This window comes from Salmo trutta, unplaced genomic scaffold, assembly GCF_901001165.1.
Source record: "Salmo trutta unplaced genomic scaffold, fSalTru1.1, whole genome shotgun sequence".
Lineage (NCBI taxonomy): Eukaryota > Metazoa > Chordata > Actinopteri > Salmoniformes > Salmonidae > Salmo > Salmo trutta.
In genome coordinates, this window is record NW_021822233.1 from 584,959 (window position 1) to 607,594 (window position 22,636).

Below are 22,636 nucleotides of genomic sequence, written 5' to 3' on the forward strand. Positions count from 1 at the left end.
CTGTTCTGCATTATCTCTTTACTGCAGTCTCTACTGATCTGCATTATCGCTTTACTGCAGCCTCTACTGTTCTGCATTATCACTTTACTGCAGCCTCTACTGTCCTGCATTATCTCTTTACTGCAGACTCTACTGTCCTGCATTATCACTTTACTGCAGCCTCTACTGTTGAATACCATCTCTCTGAAATAATCTTTATTAGATTTTACTATACAGTGCCTTCGTAAAGTATTTTGTTACGTTACAGCCTTATTCTAAAATTCATTTAAAAAAACAATAAACACAATACCCCATAATGACGAAGCAAAAAACATTTTTAAATTTTTTTTGCAAATATATTACAAATAAAAAACAGAAATACCTTATTGACATAAGTATTCAGACCCTTTGCTATGATCCTCAAAATTAAGCTCAGGTGAATCCTGTTTCCATTGATCGTCCTTGAGATGTTTCTACAACTTGATTGGAGTCCACCTGTAGTAAATTCAATCGATTGGACATGATTTGGAAAGGCACACTCCTGTCTATATAAGGTCCCATAGTTGACAGTGCATGTCAGAGCAAAAACCAAGCCATGAGGTCGAAGGAATTGTCCGTAGAACTCAGAGAAAGGATTGTGACGAGGCTCAGATCTGGTGAATGGTACCAAAACATTTCTGCAGCATTGAAGGTCCCCAAGGCAAATATGAACGGAGCAAAGTACAAAGAGATCCCGAGAGTAACAATCTGTCATTCTGTCCTTGAGTAAGGCAGTTAACCCACTGTTTCCAGGGCGCCAATGATGTGTATGTCGATTACGGCAGCCCCCCGCACCTCTCTGATTCAGAGGGGTTGGGTTAAATGCGGAAGACACATTTAAGTTGAATGCATTCAGTTGTTCAACTGACTAGGTATCCCCCCTTTCCCTTTCCTTGATGAACACTCAGGATCTCAGACTGGGGTGAATATTCACCTTCCAACAGGACAATGACCCTAAGCTTACAGCCAAGACAACGCAAGAGTGGCTTCAGGACAAGTCTCTGAATGTCCTTGAGTGTCCCAGCCAGAGCCCGGACTTAAACCCGATCGAACATCTATGGAGAGACCTGAAAATAGCTGTGCAGCGGCGTTTCCCATCCAACCTGACAGAGCTTGAGAGGATCTGCAGAGAGGAATGGGAGAAGTTCCCCAAATACAGGTGTGCCAAGTTTGTAGCGTCATACCCAATAAGACTCGAGGCTGTAATCGCTGCCAAAAGTACTTTAACATAGTACTGAGCAAAGGGTCTGAATACCTACGTAAATGTGATATTTCAATAAAAAAAATAATCTTTGTCATTATGGGGTATTGTGTGTAGATTGATGAAGGGAAAAAACAATTTAATCCATTTTAGAATAAGGCTGAAACGTAACAAAATCGGGGAAAAGTCAAGGTGTCTGAATACTTTCTGAATGCACTATATGTATTATATATTTCTGGACGTTCTCCTCTGTACAGCTTCCAGTAGTTTCCGGGGCAGAGATGGAAGCTGGTTTTGAAGAATCTTGCAGTTATTCACATTCTTTGCTATGCAGTCCACACATATCCTGTAAGAAAAAACAACATGTTTAAAGTGGAAATCAGCATTTGCCACATCCATTTTTGGACATATAAATGAATGATATCTACCCATTGTTTCTTGAAGACTATAACTTATCAACGCCTCATGAGCTTAGTTCAACTGTCGTACCCCATCAGAACCCGGAATATAATCTTGTTTTACTCCAATGTTTGTAAACAAAGTGAATTTAAATAAACACCATATAGCCTCAGACCATGGTTAAAACTATCATGTTGATATCATGGATGGTCAGTCCCTCCATCCATAGCTCTGTCTATAAATTTGAGTGGTTTCTCCCTCTCCAGCCCCATACCAAAACAGGGGCAGGGGAAAACACTTTGTTATCGTTTCGACTGCTGATTTCTGCTTTAAGGGACGATGAAAATGGACATTACATGTGACTTAAATAAAATCTGTGATTATTATGAGAAAGTTTACCGAAAGAGGGGATAAGGCTGGGTCTGGAAAACAAGTGCATCATTGCTGTGGCCCTGAAAACATGTGAAAACAAACAGTTAGTTGTAGTGTCAATGATTTTACATAAACCAGGGCTACTGTGATGATTTGGCTGAAGGCTATCGTCATACCTTCAAATTCTCATACGTTCCTACTAGGAGGACGTAGTCACAACTACCCCCAAACACAATGACGTCAGAGTCCTTTGCTTGGCTTGCTGTGTGCCACAACCTGCAGGGATGAAAGGCAATGAAATGGGGGATTTCATCAAAGTACAGAGAATGTGCACTCATTTTAATCATTGTACATTTTAGGCTAATTTCTCTTCACTCCTTGATCTGCACTTACAGACTTCAGATGAGATGGTAATGGAATGCGTTCTGATTGAACCTTTATTTTATCAGGGAGTCATACCAGTCATACCAGTTGAATCAGATTAGGAACTAGATTTAACATGATGCTAAACTGTCAGCTACTGTACTACCTTGGTTTGTTGTTGTTTGGATGGTCAAACTCCCTCCATGTCTTTGTGTCAACATCTAAAACCCATCTATCACCTACAGAAGCATAATAGATACAAGAAAGAAATAACTCCATGGAACAGAAGGTTTTCTAGGAGGTTCAAATGGTTGAGTTACAGCTGAGGAAGGATTTTGTCCAACTGGGACTAAATGGGTAAATGACTTACTCATTGGTTTGCAGTCTACATTCAGTCCACCAAATAGAAACAAAGTGTTATCAGATACAGCAGTGAGGCTGTGCCATGACCTTCCCCCTGGCACAGTGGATGTTGGCACTCTGGAGAAGACATTTGGAGAGAACAGTTAAGTCTTTAAAAAAAAAAAACACACCAAAGCTGTTATTATGATAAACACTTGACCGTTTTAAAGATGAGCATTTGAAAGAGTGAAATATAAATACCTACATTTCAGACCATGTCCATGATTCTAGATCTAGACAATGAATGTCACTTGGTGTGGTTTCCTAAAGGGAAGGGGAGAAGGAAGGGCTAACCACTGAACATTCCAAAACAGGTCAACACACTTGAGTCAAGTATTAAACTTGACTGTACTGTAAGCACTGTGATCCCATTAATATTAGCAATGTTTTAGGGGTTTCTGTGTCTCTGCATCAATGCAATACAATACGTGAGGAGGAGTTCAACTCAACAGAGTACTCACCAGTACTCTGCCCCCATAGACATACCCTTTATGACCAAGTGTTGCACCTGCATGGGCAGCTCTGGGGGCAGGAGCACGACCCTGTAGTCAGAAAGAGCTACTTACAGTACAGGTACAAAATGACAAACTGTTATTTGGCTGCAAATAACTAATTAGTGCATGTATAACCAGCACCATTGTGCTAGCTTAGCATATAGCGCTGCCTCACTGAACTTGTCTCTGACTGGGCTTGAACCAAAGTCCTCTACCTCTCCTCTGACTGGGCTTGAACCAGGTTCCTTTATCTCTCCTCTGACTGGACTTGAACCAGGTTCCTTTATCTCTCCTCTGACTGGGCTTGAACCAGGTTCCTTTATCTCTCCTCTGACTGGGCTTGAACCAGGTTCCTTTATCTCTCCTCTGACTGGGCTTGAACCAGGTTCCTTTACCTCTCCTCTGACTAGACTTGAACCAGGTTCCTTTATCTCTCCTCTGACTGGGCTTGAACCAGGGTCCTCTACCTCTCCTCTGACTGGGCTTGAATCAGGGTCCTCTACCTCTCCTCTGACTGGGCTTGAACCAGAGTCCTCTACCTCTCCTCTGACTGGGCTTGAATCAGGGTCCCCTACCTCTCCTCTGACTGGGCTTGAACCAGGTTCCTTTATCTCTCCTCTGACTGGACTTGAACCAGGGTCCTCTACCTCTCCACTGACTAGACTTGAACCAGGTTCCTTTATCTCTCCTCTGACTGGACTTGAACCAGGTTCCTTTATCTCTCCACTGACTAGACTTGAACCAGGTTCCTTTATCTCTCCTCTGACTAGACTTGAACCAGGTTCCTTTGTCTCTCCTCTGACTGGACTTGAACCAGGTTCCTTTATCTCTCCTCTGACTGGGCTTGAACCTGAGTCCTCTATGTCACCAACACATGTGACCACCAGCTTGACAATGTAGAAACGGATTGAGCTATACAACAGGTACTGATTGGATAGCTCCATCAGCAACGTTTCAAGCTAACTGTGGAGTAAGGTTACGGTACGTTCTTAACTCTGTTCCACATGGTGAAGTTATGTTGTGATGTAAACATACAGTGTGTGTCTGTCTTACAGAGCTCTGTGGTTCCATCCAGCTGGCTAGTGTTGTATCAAAAACGTGGACTTCATTGTTCCATCCCCAACCAACGTTCTGCTCCTACAGAACACACAATACAAAACATTGAAAATAGTGGTTGTAATTCATACGTTTGGACACAATCATAAACAAAAAGCAAAAATGTACCAATGATGCCGTGTCCACGATGAAGCTTTTGTCATCCATGATGTCATCAAGTGTCTTGTGACCATATCCACCAAAGTAGGTGACCCTACAGAATGGAAGATTCTCAAAGTAGGTGACCCTACAGAATGGAAGATTCTCAAAGTAGGTGACCCTACAGAATGGAACATTCTCAAAGTAGGTGACCCTACAGAATGGAAGATTCTCAAAGTAGGTGACCCTACAGAATGGAAGATTCTCAAAGTAGGTGACCCTACAAAATGGAACATTCTCAAAGTAGGTGACCCTACAGAATGGAAGATTCTCAAAGTAGGTGACCTTATTGAATGGAACATTCTCAAAGTAGGTGACCCTACAGAATGGAACATTCTCAAAGTAGGTGACCTTATTGAATGGAACATTCTCAAAGTAGGTGACCCTACAGAATGGAACATTCTCAAAGTAGGTGACCTTATGGAATGGAACATTCTCAAAGTAGGTGACCCTACAGAATGGAACATTCTCAAAGTAGGTGACCCTACAGAATGGAACATTCTCAAAGTAGGTGACCCTACAGAATGGAACATTCTCAAAGTAGGTGACCCTACAGAATGGAACATTCTCAAAGTAGGTGACCCTACAGAATGGAACATTCTCAAAGTAGGTGACCTTATGGAATGGAACATTCTCAAAGTAGGTGACCCTACAGAATGGAACATTCTCAAAGTAGGTGACCCTACAGAATGGAACATTCTCAAAGTAGGTGACCTTATGGAATGGAACATTCTCAAAGTAGGTGACCTTATGGAATGGAACATTCTCAAAGTAGGTGACCTTATGGAATGGAACATTCTCAAAGTAGGTGACCTTATTGAATGGAACATTCTCAAAGTAGGTGACCTTATGGAATGGAACATTCTCAAAGTAGGTGACCTTATGGAATGGAACATTCTCAAAGTAGGTGACCCTACAGAATGGAACATTCTCAAAGTAGGTGACCCTACAGAATGGAACATTCTCAAAGTAGGTGACCTTATGGAATGGAACATTCTCAAAGTAGGTGACCTTATTGAATGGAACATTCTCAAAGTAGGTGACCTTATGGAATGGAACATTCTCAAAGTAGGTGACCCTACAGAATGGAACATTCTCAAAGTAGGTGACCTTATGGAATGGAACATTCTCAAAGTAGGTGACCCTACAGAATGGAACATTCTCAAAGTAGGTGACCTTATGGAATGGAACATTCTCAAAGTAGGTGACCTTATTGAATGGAACATTCTTAATTGGGAAAAATTAAAAGATTCTCCCAAAGACAAAACAATAAACATGGGAAACCGCCCACACTTGTGTTTAAGATTTAGTTGGTCCAGGCAACTATTTGTACAACACCCCCAATAGTAGCCTTTAAAGGGATACTGCGAGATTCTGTCAATCAAGCTGTTTTATATATTATTATTCTATTTTTTTTTGTAGTCTGGTGCTACTGTACCTGTAGACTTCCAGTCATTGAACTAAGGCTAGCTAGCATTGGCTAATTGCTAATTGCCAGAATCTCACAGTATCCCCTTAGATGTGTCATTTGAACCCTGACTATCTTCCTGTTTGTAGCAATACTGCAATGGATGTTGCATTGTAATATTATATGTTACTGACCTGTTGTTGAAAACCCAGCAGCACAGTTTATCTCTGGGTGAAGGAGGAGAGCCACTCTCAGCTTTCACTTTCTTCCAACTGTAGTCCCCATCCAGGAGGTTGACGCGGTAAAGCTGCAAGCACACATCTTTTCGGAATGTAATACATGTGTCTCTGAAGCTAGAGTTTGAACCCATCTGAACTGTCTCATAACAAAGGAAGCTTTATTATGATTAATAAGCTTTTGGTGATTTTCTGAAAAATATTTGCACATCAGGGGCACTACAGTTTCTGCTGAGCTAGCTCACCTGATTGGTCTGTCCCATGTCATCATATCCCCCGAATATGTACATGTGGCCATTTAGAAAGCAGCTGCAGGTGCCTGACATGGGGGGCGGGATCTCTCCTGACATTTGACACATTTCCCTTCAGAAGATAAAATGAATAAACCAACTATAAATACACACAGCATACACATTTAAGTTACAGGCAACATCGCTAAGTCTTAATGCAAATTTGGCTTGTGGGTAGACTTCACATTCTGGGTTCAAACTGAAGATAAGACCAGTGCAGCACTATAGACTACTGTAGACCAGCACAATGAACCAGTCTTGAACTAAAGACCACTATAAACCCATATCGACCAGTCTTATAGACCACTATAAACCAGTCTGACACTATAGACCACTATAAACCAGTCTAATACTATAGACCACTATAAACCAGTCTAATACTATAGACCACTATAGACCAGTCTAATTCTATAGACCACTATAGACCAGTCTAATACTATAGACCAGTCTAATACTATAGACCACTATAGACCAGTCTAATACTATAGACCAGTCTAATACTATAGACCACTATAGACCAGTCTAATACTATAGACCAGTCTAATACTATAGACCACTATAGACCCAGTCTAATACTATAGACCAGTCTAATACTATAGACCAGTCTAGTCTAATACTATAGACACTATAGACCGTCTAATACTATAGACCAGTCTAATACTATAGACCACTATAGACCAGTCTAATACTATAGACCAGTCTAATACTATAGACCACTATAGACCAGTCTAATATTATAGACCAGTCTAATACTATAGACCACTATAGACCAGTCTAATACTATAGACCAGTCTAATACTATAGACCACTATAGACCAGTCTAATACTATAGACCAGTCTAATACTATAGACCACTATAGACCAGTCTAATATTATAGACCAGTCTAATACTATAGACCACTATAAACCAGTCTAATACTATAGACCACTATAGACCAGTCTAATACTATAGACCAGTCTAATACTATAGACCACTATAGACCAGTCTAATACTATAGACCACTATAGACCAGTCTAATACTATAGACCAGTCTAATACTATAGACCACTATAGACCAGTCTAATACTATAGACCACTATAAACCAGTCTAATACTATAGACCACTATAGACCAGTCTAATACTATAGACCACTATAGACCAGTCTAATACTATAGACCAGTCTAATACTATAGACCACTATAGACCAGTCTAATACTATAGACCAGTCTAATACTATAGACCACTATAGACCAGTCTAATACTATAGACCACTATAGACCAGTCTAATACTATAGACCACTATAGACCAGTCTAATACTATAAACCAGTCTAATACTATAGACCACTATAGACCAGTCTAATACTATAGACCAGTCTAATACTATAGACCACTATAAACCAGTCTAATACTATAGACCACTATAGACCAGTCTAATACTATAGACCACTATAGACCTGTCTAATACTATAGACCAGTCTAATACTATAGACCACTATAGACCAGTCTAATACTATAGACCAGTCTAATACTATAGACCACTATAGACCAGTCTAGGGTTAGGGTTCGTAGATAGTTAGTTGAAATGTGTGTAGAGCATCTACAGATGGAATATCCAGATACAGTGTTAAACCCAAACTACTTCTCCATTCATATTCTTTACAATGTGTTATATACAGCCCATATGCACAAACACTATGTTAGAATTCCATTGATATTCTTACCATACACCTCTTTCTAAGTCATACAACCAGATTTCCTCACTGGGTAGGAAAACTTCACTGCCAGCGGTTGACTGCAGAACAAAAAAAAGGTTCCTCCATTACTAGTGAAAAAACATTCATATAGTCTATCAGCAACATGTATGTTATATAGTATATGTGAATGCTAAACATCAATTTTAAACAACACCATCAATTAGGAATGCTTTCAAGATAGCTGCAGGAAGGGAATTTACAGATCATGTTTGAGGCTTACCATGTAGCCTCCCCAGACATGCAGAGTATTTCCCTTTACTACAGCTGTGTGACCACTTCGCTCGAGGGCAATAAGTTCCACACAGTGTTTCTCAACTGCAGAATCCATAGTTTCCAGAAAACTTCTTAGAAAGTGAAAACACAATGAAAATGAGAGAAAGAAATGTACAAAGATCTCCATGCCAGGACTTTTATCTTCTCTGCCAGGACTTTTATTTTCCCTGACCCAAATCTGTTTAAAACTTTTTATTTTTCATAGGACCAAGCTGCTCATTTTGACTACAGACTTTGGCAGTGAATAGAATGTGCAGGGGCTGGCTGTTTTTAAGTATCTGTTTCTGAGACGCTCCAACCTCTAGGAAAAAACAAGTTGTTTTTGCCCTGACAGCGTTTGTTGTAGCGGAGGGTCAAAGGGCATGTCATCTTGTCACCAGACCATTACTCCCTCTGGCTACGCCCCCTTACCTGAAAATACCACAACACTCACCGAATACCTCTCCTCTGCCTGTTCCACTCTCCTTATACCACTCCCTATGAGCAGTTTGTTTTGCCTGTGGTTAGCGGTGTGTGCTTGTTTATGCAACGGGCAGCTCGTCCCTTCACTTCACTCATATGGAATTCTGAGGGCAGAAACATATCATGTGTCATGTTTGAAATAGCCTGCTGGGATCAGCGTGGTCGTGCGATAGTTCACATTCTGTTACACTTCGCGTATCAAGTGATGTGAATCGAAACGTGAGCCAGCAGTCTGTATTATGATTGGAACCAAGTCTTTGATTGGATAGAAACAACCATCCATCCTCACAGAATCCATACATTGATTGATTGACATCTCTAAGGCTTGAGCCCTGTTAAATTTGACTTATTTTGTTCACCAAGTTTAGTCAGTCTTTTAAGGTAGTTCTGTTGGGCTGCTGTGTCTTAGCCCATACACAGTGGTGGATCCGGTGAGCTATATTGATCTATTGTTGTAAGTGTTGGGGAGAAAACGACTAAAGGTAAAATAGCATGAAACAGTGTAAAAGTATTCTACAGGGTTACTATAAATCAAGAGTATTATTACACTGTAAAACTTTTCCCTGTAAATGTGCAGGATTATACGGGCACCAGAGCTTTAATTTTGCTTTACAGTAGAGATGCTGTAATATATTTTACATCTCTGCTGTAAAGTAAAATGAACAGGATGAAGCTGGCAGCTCTAGTGCTGGTATAATGCTGCAAATTTACAGGGAAATTCTTCCTGAAATCTAAATGCAATAAAAACAATACATTTTGTACATAAAATACATTTATTCAAATTGGCAACACAATTAACAACAAAATTATCAACAGAAATTTGATTGGATTTGATTTGACAATAGAAGTAAAAACAATTAACACATATGTAACCAAATAATAGCATCATTACAACACTAATGTAAAAACTATATTGTGTGTGTGGGGTATGTGGGTGAGAGAAGGAGATGGAGTTCAAATTGGGATTGGGTACAATCCTAAAGCTATGACCAGGGGCAACTCTATTCAGAGTAAGGTGGTTCAGAGGCTGTGAAACACACAATGGGACAGGAGAGCATCCAGGAGGAAGAATTCAGCGCACCATCAGGTGTTCTTCACTCAGTGAGCTCTTTGAAGAATGGGGCAATGTAGAGGTTGAGAACAGCTGGCTTCCTCTGGGCCACTATGTCATGCACTTTCTCTCATCTTCAGGGTCATCATCTTGGGTTGATTTCAACCAGGAATCTGTACAGCCATTTATCCAATATAGTTGATGAAATATGAAATCTATTGAGGCATTGATCAAATACAAATTAGACTGTTGGGTGATTCTCATGAAATCAGTTGTAAACATATCTATAGCAAATTGAGTTACAAAACCATGACGCATCTGCAAAAATGCACTCTTTCTAGGGACTAAGATGTCTTGTTTTTTGGCAAAGTGTCTTATTTTAAATACATTTTGCATTTTCGCCTGCATTTTGTACATTTTCACCCCAAATTCTCATTACCGAAACGGTTCCGGATTTTATAAAATTTTCCTAACTGATTTAAAATGTTGCTTTAATTTGTCCATAAATCATAAAAAAATGGTATACTAGTTCAAGTTTACATTAAACTATAATATTTATTACATACAAACACTGTGTCTGTGGACATTATCGTGACAATTCTTCAAGTTCCTGCAAGAACTTCAATCAGTTTAAAAAAAAATTATATATATATATATATATATGCATCATCTAGAGGAAGTTAATTTATTTGCTTCTATGCTAGAGGAAGTTAATTTATTTGCTTCTATGCCTTCAGAATGAGGTTCTTATTCTCATTCATCGCCTTTGCCCCACTTGGCCTTCGCATTACTGAAATGGATAAAAAGATCAAATTGGGAAAAAATCTGATTTAATTTTATACTAATTGTATAATTAAATGTTAATAATATTTTTTGTCAGTGTTATGTTTAACTCGGGCATTTTCATTAGGGGAGCAATGTTTACAAATATTACATTGATTTGTTTATAACTTCTTTGGACTGTTGCGTTAATGAGAATTTTTGTGGAAATTGTGGTAAAATGCATAGTATCTAATCAAAAACCATAATAACTATTCTGAAATAGATAGGTACATATCCTAATCTCAGTGATCCAAGAGGACATTTTGTGAAAGATTACCTTATTTATTATTATTATTATGGCTCTCGACCTTCGTACGGGAGTTGCAGCGATCGGACAAGACCGTAACTAACAATTGGGGAGAAAAAGGGGTAAAAAAAAACGTCAACAGTGAAGAGGCAACTCCGGGATGCTGGCCTTCTAGGTAGAGTTCCTCTGTCCAGTGTCTGTGTTCTTTTGCCCATCTTAATCTTTTATTTTTAATGGCCAGTCTGAGATATGGCTTTTTCTTTGCAACTCTGCCTAGAAGGCCAGCATCCCGGAGTCGCCTCTTCACTGTTAACGTTGAGACTGGTGTTTTGCAGGTACTATTTAATGAAGCTGCCAGTTGAGGACTTGTGAGGCATCTGTTTCTCAAACTAGATACTCTAATTTACTTGTCTTCTTGCTCATTTGTGCACCGGGGCCTCCCTCTCCTCTTTCTATGCTGGTTAGAGCCAGTTTGCGCTGTTCTGTGAAGGGAGTAGTACACAGCGTTGTACGAGATCTTCAGTTTCTTGGCAATTTTTCACATGGAATAGCCTTCCTTTCTCAGAACAAGAATAGACTGACGAGTTTCAGAAGAAAGTTCTTTGTTTCTGGTCATTTTGAGCATGTAATCGAACCCACTAATGCTGATGCTCCAGATAGTCAACTAGTCTAAAGAAGGCTAGTTGTATTGCTTCTTTAATCAGAACAACAGTTTTCAGCTGTGCTAGCATAATTGCAAAAGGGTTTTCTAATGATCAATTAGCCTTTTAAAATGATAAACATGGATTAACTAACACAATGTGCCATTGGAACACAGGAGTGATGGTTGCTGATAATGGGCCTCTCTACGCCTATGTGGATATTCCATAAAAAATCTGCTGTTTCCAGCTATAATAGTCATTTACAACATTAACAATGTCTACACTATATTTCTGATAAATTTGATGATATTTCAGTGTACAAAAGAATGTGCTTTTATTTAAAAAACAAGGACATTTATAAGTGACCCCAAAGTTTTGAATGGTAGTGTATATATCACAAAATTGGGGAGAAAAAGGGGTAAAGAAAAAATTATATATATAGCCAAAAAACTATATATATTTAATTTTTTCTTTACCCCCTTTTCTCCCCAATTTCGTGATATGCTTACAGTCTTGTCCGATCGCTGCAACTCCTGTACGAAGGTCGAGAGCCATGCATCCCCCGAAACACGACCCCGCCAAGCCACACTGCTTATTGACACACTGCTTGCTTAACCCGAAAGCCAGCCGCACCAATGTGTCGGAGGAAACACTGTACAACTGGCGACCGTGTCACACAGGAGTCGCTAGAGTGTGATGGGACAAGGACATCCCGAACGGCCAAATCCTCCCCTAACCCGGAAGACGCTGGGCCAATTGTACATTGCCTCATGGATCACCCGGTCGTGGCCGGCTGCATCACAGCCCGGCATCGAACCCGTGTCTGTAGTGACGCCTCAAGCACTGCAGTGCCTTAGACCGCTGCTCCATTGGGAGGCCGAAAGATGATTTTTGTTGTCAAATGTCAGTTTTGTGAGAATGACACAGCTAGATACATCTACTTTAAACCCTAGCTAACTATTAAAAACATTGCTACAATCTAAACACAATACCACAGATTATTTTACCAGACTCACAACATTTTGTTTTCTCTCATGGCCACCAAATGTTTGCATACTACTGGTACAGTGAACAGGTTTAGCTAATACTGTAACATTATGGAACAATGGTGTAAACAATGGTGAGCAGGGAAAAGCTATATGGACACTTCTGGCATGAAAAACAATGACATATGTTGCGCAGCTGAGAGCAGAGTAAACCGAATCACAGAGGGTTGTGACAGCTAAGGACACTGTGTCCTGGTGTTGTTGTCGTTCATGCTCTTCCCGTTGAGTAGACTGTAACACGGTGACATCTAGATGTCTACCAATAAGTTATTTATTGTGTAGGTTGCGATCCTACTTGAAATTTAAAATGCATCCTGTCAATATGATTTTTTTTTCTCACCGGTAATATAGGCCATATCTTTTGAACTTAACAAGCCATGTTCTCTGTAGTTATGGTGAAAACATAACAGTCACAAATCTGAGCTCAGTTATTATATCAGTGATTTTTTTTCTAGGTCACACAGCATGATATTTATGAACAATTTAGAGCAGACTGAAATGGCTTGTGTCAACTTGAGCTAGCTAACTTGCTAGCTAGCAAATGTTAGCCAGCTAGCTAGCTAGCTAGGGTAGCTAAGAAAACATGCACTAATTCAATGTTGGCTAGCAATAAAGATACTTAAAAAAAGTAAAGGTACCTACCCAGCAGGTGCTGAAAATATTATTCCACTTCACTGTCATTTCAAGAAGATATTTACTAAAATAGTCTGAGCTTCGTGTGTCTCACCCTACAGCATGAGGTTTACGCCTGAAACAAAAATTGTAATCTACAGTAGGCAAAAGCTATTATTGCAAAGAAATTCAGTATGTTAGAGTAATATGACAGGACAATTCCAATTACAGTTAATAACAGTATTTTCTTTTTAGCATTTTACCTATAATGCAGTACATTCTACAGCATTAATGTTGTAAACATATTTATGGTATTTCGCTGTGCTTTACAGTGTTTTACGGTTGAAATTACAGAAAAATCTTAGTGTACAGCTAGAGAGCATTCAGCAATACAACAACAACTATTTATATCAGCTATACAGTTCAAGAAGTAAACAAATGTGGATCCTTTTTCTTTATGCACCATTGAGATCCACCTAAAATAGGAACTATAAATATGAATCACTGGAGGTTAGTGGCACCTTAATTGGGGAGGACGGGCTCGTGGTAATGGCTGGTGCAGAATTAGTGGAATGGTATCAATGTGTTTGATGCCATTCCATGTATTCCATTTCAGACATTATTATGAGCCGTCCTCCCCTCAGCAGCCTCCACTGATATGAATGGTTGGTGTGATGACAACATCATTATCAACTTCCTCAGCAAGACCACTCTTGATATTCAACTACTACTACTACTATAAGGTTAACTACTGTGCTACTACTACTACTACTAAACACTACTAATACCACTACTACTACTACTACTACTACTACTTTTACAGTCACTACTTGATTTGAAAACCTTCAGAACTGTTTCTGAAGCAGTTACTAAGTCGCTTTATGAGCCCAGTTGTTGATAGATGCTTTCACATAGAATGGGATGCAAGTTCATTCAGGGGATATGAGAAAAGAACATTAAGAAAGTGACCTTTAATCCCTGATTGACTGATTGAATTAGTAGTGTTTAGTAGTAGTAGTAGTAGTAGTAGCTGTAGTACAGCAGTTAACCTTATAGTAGTAGTAGTAGTTGAATATCAAGAGTGGTCTTGCTGAGGAAGTTGATTGATTAATCAAATGAGTGATTGACCTATCCCGCCCTGTCCTCTCCCCAGGTGCGCAAGCAAGCTATTAGCCATGTGATTCACGACGTCTACTGTTACTGTCCCACTAAAGGCTACTGTCCCACTAAAAGCTACTGTCCCACTAAAGGCTACTGTCCCAGTAAAAGCTACTGTCCCACTAAAGGCTACTGTCCCAGTACTATGTACAATACGATACAGTCAATATGGCGGTAGAAATTAGCAAACCCCAGGAAACATTGCAGCTGCAATCTGGATGTGGTTTGAGGCCAATCACCTTGTCAGAATCCATCTGAATATTTCCTGCAGAGATTACGTATACCAGGAAGGAGATTGTGGAGCGATGGAATTCACGTCTCTGCTTTCACAAAAAGTTGGTTCTCCAAAAGACGCTGGAGGTCCTGTCGGACGTAGAGGACGTGCTCTTGAGCTGAACGGGGAAAAGAACGTCTTCGAGGTAGACAAACATGAACCGGTTCAACATGTCACGGAGCACATTTTTGACCAGGGCTTAGAACACTGTGGGAGCATTGGTCAGTCTGCCAAGGTACACGTTAAAGGCTGTCTTCCATTCGTTTCCTTCCCGTATCTGAACCAGATGGTAGGCGCTCCGAAGATCCAACTTTGAGAAGATGGTCGCCCCCTGGAGAGGCTCTAAAGCGGAAGAGATGAGTGGTAGTGGGTAGCGGTTTTTAACTTTACCATCATTAAGGCTCCGGTAGTCAATACACGGGCGCAGGGTTTTGTCAATTTTCTCCACAATGAAGAACCCTGCACCGGGGGGGGGGGGAAGCAGATGGACAAATACTCCCTGCAGCAAGGGAGTCCTCAATGTACCCTTCCATCATCTTGGTCTCCGGACCCAACAGGGAATAAAGCAGCCCTCGAGGTGGTGCTGTGCCCGTGAGAAGATTGATAGCGCAGTCGTAGGGTTGATGTGGAGGAAGAGATGTGGTGCGGGCCTTGTTGAAAACTTCCCGGAGGTCCTGGTACTCCGCAGGGACGGTAGAGAGATCCGGTGCAGGCTGCGCCGACTTCAGATATTGCGCATAGCAGAGTGGGCTCCAACCCATGATAGAACCAGTAGCCCAGTTGATCAGGGGATTGTACCTCTGGAGCCATGAAAGCCCTAACACCATGGGCACATGAGGAGATTCGATGAGCAGGAACTGCATAGACTCACTGTGATTACCTGACACTCGCAGGTTGATAGGAACCTTAATGTGGGTGACTCTGCCAACAGAGCGCCCATCCAGCGCTCTGATGTCCATGGGAATGAAGAGGGGTTGTGTGGAGATTTCCAGCTCCAATACCAGGGTAGCGTCCATTAAGGTCTCGTCGGTCCCAGAGTCAATGATCACCCGGAGAGATTTGGACCAGTCACCCCACAGCAAGATGGCATGGAGAGGGGTGCGAGTAACGGGAGATTAGAAACTCCCCGTACGGCTCACTTGCGTACTCGTACCTACTGATGAGCATGGTCTTTTAAGTAGATTGGTAATGTCCTGTTGTTTCACAATACAGACAGCTCTTGGTGCTCAGTCTGCGTAAGCGTTCAGAAAGGAGACAATCTAGCCATGCCCAGTTGCATGGAGTCCGGAGGAGGCGGGTCGATAGCCCTCAGTGATTCCAGAGGGAACTTGGGTGACATCAGATTCTCCCTGTAATGTAGACACCAGGGACTTCCGGGATTCCTCGGGAAGCGAGGTGGGAACCGTGGACGAGCGAGTGTGACCGGGAACAGACCTCCTCTCCCTCCTATATTCCCATAGACGCCCAGCGATCCGTATGGTCAAGGCTATGGGAGAGTCAAGGTCCATGGGAAGCTCCCGGACTGCGAGCTCATCTTTAACCACCTCCGATAATCCATGAAGGAACGTGTCTAACAGGGATTCCGAGTTCCAGGAACTCTCGGCGGCCAAAGTGTGAAAATCTACTGTGTAGTCTGCTACACTACGGGAGTCTTGACGCAGTTGAAATAGCTTCCGAGCATCCTCTCTCCAGGACAACGGAGAATCAAACACCTTTCTAACCTCCGCCACAAACTCCTCCAGACTGAGGCAAACGGTGGATTGTTGCTCTGACACCGCCGTAGCTCAGGCGAGAGCCCTCCCGGACATCAGCATTATCAGGTACGTTATCAGCGTTATCAGGTACGCTATCAGTACGCTATCAGCGTTATCAGGTACGCTATCAGCATTATCAGGTACGCTATCAGCGTTATCAGGTACGCTATAAGGGAGCACTGGGAGAGAAACACCCGGCAGGTTCCTGGATCTCCAGCATAGGGCGCCGGAGGAGATAAGCGGGGTTCTCGGGAAGCCGGGGTAGGCTGGGGAGAAGTGTTGCTGGTAGCGGGATTACTGAGATTCTGACAGGTTACTGCTGTGGCCTAGTAGATCATCTGCAGAATTGCTCCAGCAATGCAGTGAAGCATTGCTTCCGTGGCGTTCCACCCAGGTCTGGAGTCCTTCCATAAAGTTTTGAATTAGCTCCTTGTGTCTTCCTATGGCGGAGACAGCGTTGTGGAGCTGGTCCGAGTCTGCTGTGCAGTCATGGCCAGTTCTTTCTATCACGACTCAGGATAAGACCCAGATGCAGACACAGGAGGCGGAGAGTTCAAAGCTTAGATATTTGTTTTAACACAAGGGGTCGGCAAAGGGCAAGTTGTGGGCAGGCAGAGGTTTGAAATCCAGGTTAGAGACAGGCAGGTACAGGAAGGCAGGCAGGCTCAGGGTCAGGACAAGCAGAAAGGTTTGAACCGGGCATACTAGAAACAAAAACTTCAGAACAGGATAATGGGAAACGCGCTGGTATGACCTGACGACAAGACGAACTGGCAACAGACAAACGGAAAATGCAGGTATAACTAAACAGGAGATAATGGAGAAAAATGGCAGAGACCTGGTGGGGGGGTCGACAAGCACAAGACAGATGAAACAGATCAGGGTGTGACAACTACTACTACGACGCTAACCTCAAATTTTCAACACTAGCTTCTAAAAATGTAAACTTCTAAACTTCTTCCACTACCATAAAAATACTTTTGGTCAACCTGCATGTTTTAAAGTAGTTTTGTTTTTACGGGTTTAGCGCTACAAATGTCAGCAGAAGGCAAAGGTTAATAAAAAAGTATGTCAGATTTGAGTAGTTGTTCTTTCAGCAAGCACACCTAATAAAGAAGATATAAATGAAAGATTGAGAGTGTGACTGCTAAATCAAGTCACAGTAATAAATAAATAAGTCATAGACCAGAATGTGACTGCTGAAGCAGGTCACACTAATGAACTGATGTAGTTGTAGTAAAGTAATCAACCATATGTTACGTTTCATGCCTTCATGTATGTGTGCGTGTTCATGTGTGTGTCTGTGCGTATGTACATATGTGTGTGTGTCTGTGTGTGTGTGTGTGTGTGTCTGTGCGTATGTACATGTGTGTGTGTGTGTGTGTGTGTGTGTGTGTGTGTGTGTGTGTGTGTGTGTGTGTGTGTGTGTCATATCCCTCTCCCACACAGAAAGGAGCCCGTAGGTCCCGTCTAGAGCCCTGTCTAAAAGTCACAGTAACACCCTGTCACACCAAATGTTAGCATTTCACAGAACTGATAGTTAGACGACGGCGTAAAGACCACAGATATGTCACTTTCAATTTGAATATGAGATGTCAAACAACCCACTCTCTCACCGCCCGCCATGCAGTGACTGCCTTCCCCTCCTCCTACTCCTCCTCCTCCTTCTCCACTTTGTCTCCCTCCTCTTCCTCCCCCTCCTCCCCATGCTCTTCCCCCTCCCGCTCCTCCTCCTCCCCCTTCTCCACTTCGTCCTCTTCCCCCTCCTCATCCCCTCCTCCTCCTCATCCCCCTCCTCCTCCTTCTTTTCTCGTTCTTCTCTTCCGATCGGCAGACTGCCAAAGGCAGCATAGGAGGAGAGAGAAGAGAGAACACACTGCCTAACCAGATCACCCCACTGCCTGCCCCATATCCCCCCACTGCCTAACCAGAGCCCCCCCTGCCTGCCTAACCAGATCACCCCACTGCCTGCCTAACCAGATCACCCCACTGCCTGCCTAACCAGATCACCCCACTGCCTGCCTAACCAGATCCCCCCCTGCCTGCCTAACCAGATCCCCCCCTGCCTGCCTAACCAGATCACCCCACTGCCTGCCTAACCAGATCACCCCACTGCCTTCCCCAGATCCCCTCACTGCCTGCCCCAGATCCCCTCACAGCCTTCCCCAGATCCCCCCACTGCCTGCCCCAGATCCCCTCACTGCCTGCCCCAGATCCCCTCACTGCCTGCCCCAGATCCCCCCACTGCCTGACCCAGATCCCCCCACTGCCTGCCCCAGATCCCTCCACGGCCTGCCCCAGATCCCCCCACTACCTGCCCCAGATCCCCCCACTACCTGCCCCAGATCCCCCCACTGCCTGCCCCAGATCCCCCCACTACCTGCCCCAGATCCCCCCACTACCTGCCCCAGATCCCCCCACTGCCTGCCCCAGATCCCCCCACTACCTGCCCCAGATCCCCCCACTACCTGCCCCAGATCCCCCCCACTACCTGCCCCAGATCCCCCCCACTACCTGCCCCATTGCAGCACCGATGCACCGCACCACCGCACCCTCTCTCTGACACACATTGCCGCCCGCACTCAGGCGCACACACACTGCCTCCTTTATTTATTTGTTCCTCCTTGGTTGTTTAGACCCCATTAGGGAGCTAATTGTGATGAGGCTGAGGACGGGGGTATTGTAGTAAAGTACAGTTAGTTCATGGCTAATTGCCCCAACAGCTGCTGGTGGTTATGAAAACGAGCAAGAAAAAAGGGATGGGAGGAGATCCAGGAGGCACAGAGGAGAGGAGAGAAGGGGTCTCTTCTCCAGCGCTGGTCCCAGCTCTGGTGCACTCTAGGCTGGGCGTCACATGAGCCGATAGTGGGGCACCACTAGGGTCCCTCTGGAGCTCGACGCAGAACAGAACAGAACAGGCATCAGGATAAATCACCATACTCTCTGAGGAGCCTGCTGTTTTATATTTTCTGTGTGTGTGTGCATGCATTTATGTGTGTGTGCATGTGTGTGTGACAGTATCTCTCCATGTTTTTATATCTGGCAACCTCCCCACCCCACCCCTTCTCCATATTCCCATATGAGCCAACAGACCCCCCTTTGGGCTAGCAGTGCTTCATGTGTGACAGTTAGCATGTGGCGGAACCCTCTGATGTGGAAGGAAGTGAAAGGTGGGTTTCGTGCCAGCTCCACCACAGAGCAGAGCAGAGCAGAGGAGGGATTTCACAGAGGCTGCTGCCAATAGCCTGGTGCTCTGGATGAAAGCCTTGGCGATAAGTCCTGATCCTGTAACCATGCAGGTGAAGGGTGGAGGTATGTGGATAGGGTCCAATGTGTTTCAGCCTATAAGATTGTCCCTTTAGCAACTCTGCAGGGTCCAGAGTCTCTACTCTCCTCCTGTTCTCTCTGTTCCACTTCCCTATTAGCTTTAGGCACTTTATCAATTTGTAACTAGCTAGGTAGAACAACCACATATCACAGGCATAGTCAGTACACTTCTCCTCAGTAAAGTAGCTATCAGCGAGGAGGGGTGCTTTGTGGTTATTTAAGAGAGTCTTCGAAGAAAGTAGTGTTTCAGATGTTTTCTGAAGATGGGCAGGGACTCTGCTGTCCTATCTTCAGGGGTTAGCTTGTTCCACCGTTGGGGTGCCAGAACTATCACACCTCAGGATAAGACCAAGATGCAAACACAGGAGGCGGATAGTTCGAATCTCAGATATTTATTATAACACAGGGGGCAGGCAAATGGCAGGTCAAGAGCAGGCAGAGGTTCGTAATCCAGATGAGAGTTAGGCAGGTACCAGACGGCTGGCAGGCTCAGGGTCAGGACAGGCAGAAAGGTTTGAACCGGGAAGAGTCGAAACAAAAACTTGAGAACAGAAAACTGGGTAACACGTTGGTACGACCTGACAAGACAAGACGAACTGGACACAGACAAACAGAAAACGCATGTATAAATACACAGGAGATAATGGGGGAAAAATGGGCGACACCTGGTGGGGGGTGGAGACAAGCACAAGACAGGTGAACTGGGCTGAGCGGGTTCTGACATCACGTTAGGGGTAGGAGGGCCAAGAGTCCAGAGGTGGCAGGACTTGGGTTTGGTGTAGGTTTTGAGCATACCCTGAAGGTAGAGAGGGGCAGATCCTCTTGCTGCTCTGTAGGTAAGCACCAGGGTCTTGTAGTGGATGTCAGGTTCGACTGGAAGCCATTGGAGTGGAGGAGAGGAGAGGAGGAGCAGGGTGACATGGGAGAACATGGGAAGGTTGAACACCAGACGGGCTGCAGCGTTTTTGGATAAGTTGCAGATGTTTGCTGTCACGAGCGGGGAGCCCAGCCAACAGCGAGTTTAAGTAGTCCAGACGGAAGATGACAAGTGCCCGGATTAGGACCTGTGCTGCTTCCTGTGTGAGGTAGGGTCGTACTATGCAGATGTTGTACAGCATGAACCTGCAGGAGCATGGTAGTAGGTACACCATAGTTATAGCTCTAGCTTAACATGGTAGCAGCTATATCAAAGCTCTAGCCTAGCATGGTAGTAGCTACACCATAGTTATAGCTCTAGCTTAACATGGTAGTAGCTACACCATAGCTCTAGCCTAGCATGGTAGTAGCTACACCATAGCTCTATTCTAGCATGGTAGTAGCTACACCATAGCTCTAGCCTAGCATGGTAGTAGCTACACCATAGTTCTAGCCTAACATGGTAGTAGCTAGACCATAGTTATATTCTAGCATGGTAGTAGCTACACCATAGTTATATTCTAGCATGGTAGTAGCTACACCATAGCTCTAGCCTAGCATGGTAGTAGCTACACCATAGCTCTAGCCTAGCATGGTAGTAGCTCGACCATAGTTATATTCTAGCATGGTAGTAGCTACACCATAGTTATATTCTAGCATGGTAATAGCTACACCATAGCTCTAGCCTAGCATGGTAGTAGCTACACCATAGCTCTAGCCTAGCATGGTAGTAGCTACACCATAGCTCTAGCCTAGCATGGTAGTAGCTACACCATAGCTCTAGCCTAGCATGGTAGTAGCTACACCATAGCTCTAGCCTAGCATTGGTAGTAGCTACACCATAGTTATATTCTAGCATGGTAGTAGCTACACCATAGTTCTAGCCTAGCATGGTAGTAGCTACACCATAACTCTAGCCTAGCATGGTAATAGCTACACCATAGCTCTAGCCTAGCATTGGTAGTAGCTACACCATAGCTCTAGCCTAGCATGGTAATAGCTACACCATAGCTCTAGCCTAGCATGGTAATAGCTACACCATAGCTCTAGCCTAGCATGGTAGTAGCTACACCATAGTTCTAGCCTAGCATGGTAATAGCTACACCATAGCTCTAGCCTAGCATGGTAGTAGCTACACCATAGCTCTAGCCTAGCATGGTAGTAGCTACACCATAGTTCTAGCCTAGCATGGTAATAGCTACACCATAGCTCTAGCCTAGCATGGTAATAGCTATACCATAGTTCTAGCCTACGTCCGCCTGACTTGACTGCTCATTTATTCTGTTCATACTAGCCACGCTGATGATGAATGTCCCACAGACTGCACATCTGTTAAAATATTCATCAATCGGGGCGCGCCAATTTAGGAAGGAGGAAAACCAATAAAATGGTCTGTGGCAACGGTCATGGTATATTTATATGAATATTTAGGCCGTGGGTGGCACATTGAGATTAATCTGTGCCTTAGTCACTTTTTAACCAATTGCATTTGTTATTTTTTCTTAATATTGAGCAGGGAGAAGGAGAGTAGAGGGGAAGGAGAGAATGACGGGGGAGAGAGGCGGAGGAAAGTGTGAGACAATATGGGAAGGTCTTTGATGTGGAAATGGACTCAGGATTTACACTAATGGTGTTTTAGTATTCAAAAAAGTTATGTCGGTCCGGCTGCAAGAAAACCGTAATTTCATATGTATAATACTTGTTGATTACCAGAAAGCTGCAGAACTGTCTGGATTTGTAATTTTATATTGTTGTTCATTAACTACTTAATGCTACTAAAATGCTGCTATTTCCTTTGTGCTTTTGCAAAAATCTAACTTTCAGTATCATGAAATCAGACCTATTTTTTCCTTGTCTTGAACACAGATGGTTACCAGAAGC

General features: G+C 43.3%; 1 protein-coding gene across 3 annotated transcripts; it reads right to left on the minus strand.

Annotated features, from left to right (window-relative positions):
* Window positions 1-1,369: 1,369 nt before the first annotated feature.
* LOC115181230 (kelch domain-containing protein 1) lies at window positions 1,370-9,105 on the minus strand. 3 transcript variants are annotated; one of them, XM_029743251.1, is made up of 14 exons: window positions 8,880-9,105; window positions 8,394-8,517; window positions 8,141-8,211; window positions 6,393-6,510; window positions 6,106-6,218; window positions 4,474-4,558; window positions 4,303-4,386; window positions 3,217-3,297; window positions 2,961-3,019; window positions 2,724-2,833; window positions 2,520-2,592; window positions 2,167-2,266; window positions 2,018-2,070; window positions 1,370-1,565 (listed from the first exon to the last, which is right to left on the minus strand). In XM_029743251.1, the coding sequence occupies exons 2-14, from the start codon at window positions 8,499-8,501 to the stop codon at window positions 1,445-1,447; spliced, it is 1,176 nt and encodes a 391-aa protein (XP_029599111.1). In that variant the 5' UTR covers window positions 8,502-8,517; window positions 8,880-9,105; the 3' UTR covers window positions 1,370-1,444. The 3 variants fall into 3 exon arrangements, 2 of the variants coding, with proteins under 2 accessions (XP_029599111.1, XP_029599110.1); XM_029743250.1 differs by lacking the exon at window positions 8,880-9,105 and having other exon boundaries at window positions 8,394-8,671; XR_003873325.1 differs by lacking the exons at window positions 2,520-2,592; window positions 8,880-9,105 and having other exon boundaries at window positions 1,480-1,565; window positions 8,394-8,671.
* Between the last annotated feature and the right edge of the window lie 13,531 nt (window positions 9,106-22,636).